Genomic DNA, 8943 nt, shown 5'->3' with positions numbered 1-8943 from the left:
CTTAATCTTATTTGCAAACTCTAAAACTCCACTCATAATATACCAAATAATTTTCCCACAAATATTAATGATGGAGAGTGTTTTTAATGAAAAATCAAGTTTACAAACAAATTTATTTTGATGAATTTGAGTAGGAAAAGGAAAGGGTCGTGCAATGTTTTGTGGGTTGATTTATGTATATTGAAATTTAAATGAAGAAGTTGTTTTTCCGTAGAGATTTGGCAAGAATTATAAATAATATCAGATCTATCATGATTATATGTAAAGGTAGCACCAAAACAAATGCCTATAAACATCCATTTAGGGGCCACATATTCTACATTAGGTTTAAGAACATTTTAAGAAGGCAGCTAAAGCTTAGCTGTTCATACCATTTAAAACCAGTCACTATTTTGAAACAAATTCAAAGTGTTTATCATCATTTTAGGGTTTTGCCTTAGATTAATAGTAATCTTCTTTTTTTTTAATTAGTGAGAGAGAAAAAACAAACAACCCAAAAAAAGAAAAAGAAAAAAAGAAAAAGTAGCTAGTCATAAGGGAAACAAAATAGTTATCTTCAACTATTATGTTTATTCTATTTTTATCACTCAATTATTATTATTATTATTTATTTAATTTGAAATGTTGAGTGACTAAAATGGAACAAACTTAATAGTTTGGTGACTAATCTTGTACTTTACCCCAAACAAAAATAGAATAATAATACATGTAATGGGAAGGGAATAAGCTAAGTTTACAGGATTTATACATAAGTCCATAAGCAAGTTTTTTTCATATCCTTTAGGGTTTAGGGGTTGGCAATAATAACCTTATCAAACCAAAAGGCACTGCCCCTCTCATTCTATATGATTAAGGGTTTGGCAATCATGAGAAGGCGACAAGTAGTAGTGAGAAAAGAGGAGCCACCGAGGAAGACTACAACCAATTCATCTTTGACAATAACGAGTGTGAGATATGGGGAGTGTCAAAGGAATCACGCCGCCAGCATCGGCGGTTATGTGGTCGACGGGTGCAGGGAATTCATGGCAAGTGGAGAGGAAGGAACGAGTGGTGCCCTTGCTTGTGCTGCTTGTGGTTGCCATAGGAATTTCCATAGAAGGGAAGTTGAAACTGAGGTAGTCTCTGAGTGTTCTTCACCTAATAATTCTTCCAATAGAGCATAAATAAATAATATATAGTTTTTCATTTGTTAATTATATGATGTTTTTATTGAAGTGATCATTTTGGTAATTGGTTTTTAGTTTTTGTGCCAAAAACCTCTTCCTTATCAATAATTTGCGTTGTGTTTCTTTGATGGTTTTTTTTTTCTTTAACTTGTTTCTGTATGTAATTGAGTGGTTAAAATAATTTGTATTATGTATATATTCTTGATGATGGAATTAATGGTTGTTAATGTTAGATTTATGTTTTTTTATTCAACAGCAACACCTATATATAAATAAATCCGTGACATATCAAAACCATGTCATTGGACCGACTCGTAAGAATTATTTACTAGTAGCATATACAATAATTGTGTATATATAATTATATATGTCTTTTGATATTATAATTAACTATAGGTAAAAACTTGATAAAAGTTGTCAAAGAATTTTTGTTTCAATAGTAAAGTTGAGGTCTTAAAAACATTAAGACCTGATTCGAGTTTCATATTATGTAAATGTTTACATTCTTTAATCAATCATATAGTTAATAAATTTGAAATGAGTCCATTATTAGAATTAGTTATTCAATTCAGTTAAAGAAAATAAATTATGATGACATTCCGAGTAAATTCTTTTTTTCACCTAAAAATCAGCAACATTATCATCTTGATCAAGGCGAAAATCCATGGAATGTTTCCTAAATTTGCAATCGTAATCTGAATGGTAATTAGACAGCTTTGTATTTAAATTCAAAGGCCCACATATATCTAACCAAATCACTAATGGAATATTTTCTCTTCTGGTCTAATCTGGCTGGTTCTTATGAATGGAAATTTTGTCAGTGATGTACTTAGTACTTAATTAAAGCTTAAGCTCACCACTTCTTTTGGTCGGCATTATTTAAAAAACTAACCTAATTTTTTTTTTTTAAAAATACAGATACTAGGATTTGAACATAAATTATATTCTAGATTATATGTGTTGATGAAATTGCATACACATGAAGATTATCATAATAAAAGCAATATTCCATAAATTGTTAAATATTTCCAAAACTATTTATCTTATCATCGTGAAATGCTTAGATGTTTGCCATAGCAAATGATGAGGTATTGAGTATAGTGCATACAATTTTTCATGTATACGTAGGATTGAATTAGGTAAACGTCGATTCTAAGGGGAAAAAAAGCCAAGTGAATGAATAAGTTGAACACATGAAAACGATAAAAGGGTTAATACATAATTTAATATCTGAGTTTGACTTTTTTTTAATATGTTATATGTGTTATTTTTTTGTTCAATATGGTATTTATATTTGACAAAAGTTTTAAATATTGGTATATGAAGGTAATCATGTTAATTTTTAGTGTTTAATTTAGGTTTTAAGTTTGATTTGATAAAAATCATAATTAACTAATAATATTAGCATTTAACTTTCATCAAATCAAATCTAAAACTCAAACTAAATATTCACATCCCATCGGATTGTATTTGACAAAGTAGACGTAAAATTTAACAATTAACTTTCATTAAATTAATTCTAAAACTTGAACTAAACACTAAAAATTAACTCGTTACCTTTGAGTATCAAAATATATAGATTTAAATAAATATAAATATGAAATTAAATAAAAAATAACACATACTAAAATTAAAAAAAAAATATCAAATTTGGATATAAAATAATATATTAAACCACAAAAGAATATTTAGGCGTTGGAGAAGTTATATTGGTTGTCGTCGGAAAAAAGTTTGTGAGGCCTGGAATGAGATAAGGGAGTCGACGAATTGGGTTATGATTAAAGTTAATTATTTCTTTTCTAGTGATGGAAAGCTTTTCTTTAAGACTTATCTTGTATTTTTGTTCATTTTTGTGAGTGGTTGCTACTTAATTTCCTCAATTATTTGGGTTCAAACAATTTTCTTTTTTCTCAATCAATTTTACTAAAGGCTGAAGCAAAAATAATATTTTAAAAAATAGTGTACAACAGAGTCACGTGCTATTAGCGCACATTATATATCCATCCTAAAACCATGCTCTAAATAAGACCAATGGAAAATACAAATTATCAATACTCGTAAAAATCTCCCCATACCTCCATGGTCTAAGATGGGTGTTAGAACACCAAAAAATGACAACAGCTTAATGGGATTCAATAAAAGGATTCCTGATGGACCACCTTTGCACATCACCTTCGCCATCGACAGTTCCGTTAGAAGCAAGATTAGTTGGCACCCAACCTGAGACCCTTCAATAGTAATGAGATAACAATTACTTATCAAACCACCTACGTTTTTACTTTGTCAACCTCTCATATAAAAACCTTCTTACTCTATAGAAGGGGACGACTTAACATTCCTCCCTCTCTCCCCCTTGAAACACATCTCATTTAGTAATGTCGAAAATAGTAATTTTTGGACTATAAAATCTAACGAGTGAGTCTGTAAATATTATATAATAATATTTATGAGTCAACTATAGTATTATATTAAATTTTAATTTGATATTTTTTGTTATTTGAGTGAATAGTCAAGTTCAAATGATTTTTCCATAAAGTCAAGTGATTTTAGAAAATACGGTATCGGAACCTCGTTTCTATACAAAGTGATTATATAAGGATATTGAAATTTGGTTCAAAAATTTTGACATTTGGATAATTAATTAAGGAAAAATAATTAAATCGTAAAATTACAAAACTTAATTTCTATTGATTTCTATTAAGTAAAAAGCATAATTAAAAATTGTTAAAGGTTTTAAATGATAAATATACCATTTTAAAAGTGTTGGACAGTTAGTGGGGATTATTTAGTTAAAAGTAATGTTTATTATCATATAAAACATTATTTTTATATGTTATAATAGTTAAAAAAATAAGAAAAGAAATGAAAAAAAGATAATTCATTCATCTTCTTCACCTTATAATCGAATCAAAAAAGGGATAAGGAGACCTAGCTCACGTCCAACTTCAAGCTTCAATAGGTAAGCCGTTTCTAATTAATTTCTTATAATTTTTATGTTTTTGAGATCATGACAATTAGGTCCAGTTAACCCATACCTCTGTTTTTAAAACTGTTAAATTGTCATTGATGAATCTTAGATGTTTTTGATAGAAAATGTTATATTATTGAACTTAATTGTAAAATAGGACTATTTTGTAAAGTGATTTTAGTAATTTTATTGTTAAAGGATTAAAATGTTAAAATAGTAAAACTTCTTGGGATTATTGTGAAATTGTGATAAATGTCAGTTGAGTAGGGATTATATAAAATTTGACTAGCATGGGTTTTGATTAAATGTGATTAATTTGTAAATTTTGGGTTTAGGGATTAAATTATAAAAAGTGTAAAGTTTAGGGATAATTCTATAAATTTTCATAAAAAAAGGGTTTATAAGCTTAAGTTTAATTATTTGATATGTTTGAATGGATTAATTGAACGAAAGCCATTATATAGATCAAGAAACGAAGCAATTGGATTCGAATCGTGGAAAAGCTAAATTAACGAATTAGACGTCGACCTTGTTTTCGCAACCATTTTTGTCTAGGTAAGTTCATAACTTGATTAAATTAATTAGTAGTTGTTTCAGTTTTTTAATATATAATTGTTTATATATGAACTGAGTTCGTTGGCTTGAAGGAAATGATTAAAACCATAGTTGAAAAACACTATGACACTATACCAGAAATAAATAAGACCATAGTTGAAAGACACTATAACACCATTCCAGAAATGAGTAAGACCATAGTTGAAAGACGTTATGGCATCACGATTCCATCGAGTAAGACCATAATTGAAAGATGTTATAACATACGATTCGATCGAGTAAGACCATAGTTGACAGACATTATGGCATAACGAATCAAACGAGTAAGACCATAGTTGAAAGACACTATGGTAACACGACGGAAAATGAATAAGACCATGGTTGAAAGACACTATGACATCAAGTCGAGAATAAATAAGACCATATTTGAAAGACACCATGGCACCCTCTGATCATTTTCTATTTAGGTAACACGTTTCAGGTGAGTATGTATCGTAAGTATGAATACGAGTTGAACGTTTGACTAGTATAGTTTGATAATGAATGTTAATGCCTTTCTGTGATTATATGCTTTATATATATATATAAATATGTTAACTCGTGATGTAGTGGTATGTTTAGGGAAATAAATGGTTCTATGAGTGTTTTCCAAGTGTTCGATGTTATTTCATATGATTCACAGACGATTTAAGGTTTAATAAATGGATGAGTATATGAAAAGAGCTATGTTATTGATAATATGGAATGAAAATGTAATATGTGTAATTGAATAGAAATTATGCTATTTAATGGAAAGATGTATGTATGCATTGGTTCATGTTAATGAACATATGAAAAGGAAAAATATGGAGTAAAAAGGGAACTAGTTGAACATGTGATGAATTGTTGTATATTAAAATTCATTTCATGATATATACCATGTTTCATAGGTTGATATATTTTTAAGTATATCTACTAACCATGTGGAATGTTGTGAATAGGAAAGAAAAGTATCCATAAGATTTGTGATCAATGATTGAATGGTTTAGTCATTTTATGTTTGGTAAGTTTATGTTTAAGATTTATACGAGCTTACTAAGCATTATTGCTTACGTTAGTTGTTTTCTTTTCCTATAGATCATCAGAAAGCTCGACAGGTTGAAATCGCATTGGAGCACGATTACACTATCCATTAGTCATATTGGTAGTTTTGGTTAACGGTTATAAATGGCATGTAATAGGAGGTTTTATGTTATTTATGAATTTGATGTGGTTTAAGCTTATTTACCTATATGCCTTTAATGTTGGCTTATAAATATAAATATAAATATAAATATAAATATAAATATGTAAGCATATGTTTTGGTCACTTGTGAATGCTTTGAGATTTAGATGGCTTTTGGTTTATTGAAGTGTGAATGGAGTGGTTAAATGGTAGGCGTGTGATGTAAGTTAAGGTATGAAATTGTGGCATTGGATTTGAGTCGATTTGGATGTTAACTTGTGATACCAATAAGGGTACCTTGGATAAACATTTAGATTAAATGATATATGTAAGATTTGACATGTAATAGGGTTAAAAAATCATTTTAGCATTTTGGCTTGTTTTGAATTGTGTTAAGCTTATGGTGATTAATGTTGGTTGTGGTATGTATTGAAGGATGTAAATAGGTGAATTTGGACCTTATGCATGCTCTATTGATAGTGTATATCTTATGTTAGAATGACATGTTCTTGAGTGGTTATTTGGCATGATTAGTATGGGTATAAGTTAGAAAGTTGTAATGCTAAATGGGATTAAATTTGATTTGTATTTGTGGTGCCCTTTATTAGCATATTGGTTATGTATAATAAAATGGTTGATTTGGTATGTTTTGAAGTGTGTCTGATGGTGTTTTGGTCAAATAAATGCGGGAATGATGTGTCTTGGTGTGCAAGAATTGGGTTTGTAATGGCTTGTTTTTGGGGTTAAAAACAGAGCATACGACTTGAGACACGAGTTGTCACACGGTGTGTTTCATTTATATTTTAGGTGCGGGTTTCACATAGTCTGGCACACGACCTGCGACACGATCGTGTGACCATTTTTCGAATGCACACATGGGTTGGGACACAGCCATGTGTCCCTACTTCGAATGTCCATACAGTCTGGGCTATGTCACACGGCCGCGTGACCCCTATTTCCTAATTTTTTTTTACTTTTTTCAAATTTTTTTGATTTGTTTTGAAATGGTCCCTGAACATTCCCAAACTATTTTTAAGACTCTGTAGGCTCGTGTAACACCCTTAACCCCTCTCCATCATCGGATTATGGTCACAGGCATTACTAACAAATTAAATAATTAATTGATCATAATCAATATGTAAGCTAACCATTAACATTATAATATATAGGGGCAAGTCACGACAATCTAATACTTTCATACTAGAATATTAAACAATCAAATAACAAATCGTGCTGTGCAATGCTAAACTTGGTCTTCCAGTATCTACACTCTTATCACTATTTATCCCTTCTTGAATGCTAGAAGTTGGTTACATACAAGACTATTCCAATTATTAGCATTAGATTGTTGGTCCATAATTTGACTATTTATTTTCTTTATCTTCGATGATGTTAGTAGAATGCACTAAATATAGGTTTGCTAATCCATTCTAATTCAAAGTAAAGATCTCTTGTTCTTATTATAAGATCGTGTGATTGGATCCGCAAATAAAAGTTACTTTTATAGCCTCTTTTTTTGAGTCTGCGGAACCCTAAAAATAGTTTAAAAATAGGCAGAGACTAATTTGGAACAATTTTAAAAGTTTAGGGTCATTTTTAAAAATTCCTAAAAATAGGGGACATATAGCCATGAGGAATGCCCCAGGCCATGTGACTCTCGAAGTTGGGACACACGGCCTTGTCCTTGTGTCACAGGGCTAGATCTTTCATCTCACGATCCGTGCGGTCTTAGGCCATTTGTTCGTCCAAACTCACCTAAGTCAGCCTAAATGCAAGTAAGGATTCATTTAGAACTCCTTCAAGGCACCAATTTGTATAGCAGAAGCAATCTATGCCAAAAAAAGCCATAAAAGAACTACAGAAAGAACGCAAGAGAGATGCTTGAGTAAATGCTCTCTATATTCTCTTTTTCACAAAGAATAACGAAACAATGAATGGAGTGAGTACAAATGAGGGGGAGGATCTCTATTTATGATTGAGCTCCCCAAAATCAATGGTCAAGATTACATTACATCGATGGACGAGATTAGCCTATCCCTTGATTTTAGGGATTTACAAGATTATATTAAATCAAATCAAATCTAATCTTTACAAGATATGAGTCCCTATCAATCTTTAAAGATTAGTTCCCATACTTATCAAGATTGCCTAAGTTGTCAAATCTTCATTATCAGGCCAACCGGTCTTCAATCTGACAGGCTTCTCCAACAGCTTACTGAATCGGCTTACATCGCTTCTTAACTCGAACTGTCTCACTTATTTGTACATCTCAATGGCAAGAAGTCACGTCTCTCTCTTGCCCACATTCTAACTTGCCCTGAACAGAATCCTCTTGATTCACAATACTTGGTTTCGTTTTGCCCACAGTCTCTAGGCCTCCTTGCTTAGAAACTTTGAAAGGGCCTCTACATTCTTGCTAAGTTAACAAGTTAGAATGCAAAACACTATCAGAGTGTTGAGAATGTACTTTCCTCGTTGCATTTACTCGGTCAATTTTCCAACTTGTATCACAACTTTTCCAAAGCTTAATGCACACCTCACCTTTCTCAAGGGTGGTAGTCCCTCTGATGTGTCAACAGAAATGAACCCTATTGATCCCAGATTCAAGGTTTGCATTGCAACTTCTTATCTGAATCTGATGCCAAACTCACCTCTTCCATGGGTGAAAGCCTCGCGGATGACTCGACCAACTCTGTCACTTTACTAGAATTGAGCCTTATTGGTCCCAACTTCATTGTTTTGATTGTAAATTTTTCCTCTAAGTTCAATGAAAAACTCACATATTCCTCATGTGGAAGCCCCTATGATGATTCAACAAGCTCTAATGTTACCTTTTCTTTGACCACAACTGAATTGGATTGCTTTGGATAGTTTCGCAACTCATGCGGATCATGGCACAAAAAGTATTTTACTCACTTTTTTTTTGCTTATCTTTTCCCTCTTGGCTTTGACTTTTCCCTTGCTTGAACCAAGCTTCTTGGGCTCTTTGCCTGCTCCATCGTCTCTTTCAATGATAGACTTCCTCAGACACTTCCACAACCTATGCAGAC

The 8943-nt window shown here is 31.3% G+C and overlaps 1 protein-coding gene and 1 long non-coding RNA gene across 2 annotated transcripts; both read left to right on the top strand.

Annotated features, from left to right (window-relative positions):
• The first annotated feature begins 705 nt into the window (after positions 1–705).
• LOC108455957 (mini zinc finger protein 2-like) lies at positions 706–1398 on the top strand. The gene has a single exon (XM_017754541.2). The coding sequence runs from the start codon at positions 846–848 to the stop codon at positions 1161–1163; it is 318 nt and encodes a 105-aa protein (XP_017610030.1). The 5' UTR covers positions 706–845; the 3' UTR covers positions 1164–1398.
• Positions 1399–5678: 4280 nt separating this feature from the next.
• Positions 5679–6080, top strand: LOC128280544 (uncharacterized). Its single transcript, XR_008270639.1, has 2 exons — positions 5679–5731; positions 5806–6080. It is a non-coding gene; the product is annotated as an uncharacterized LOC128280544 (long non-coding RNA).
• Positions 6081–8943: the final 2863 nt, after the last annotated feature.

This window comes from Gossypium arboreum, chromosome 9 (genome assembly GCF_025698485.1).
Source record: "Gossypium arboreum isolate Shixiya-1 chromosome 9, ASM2569848v2, whole genome shotgun sequence".
NCBI classification, from domain to species: domain Eukaryota; kingdom Viridiplantae; phylum Streptophyta; class Magnoliopsida; order Malvales; family Malvaceae; genus Gossypium; species Gossypium arboreum.
This window is presented reverse-complemented; position numbering and strand designations above follow the sequence as displayed.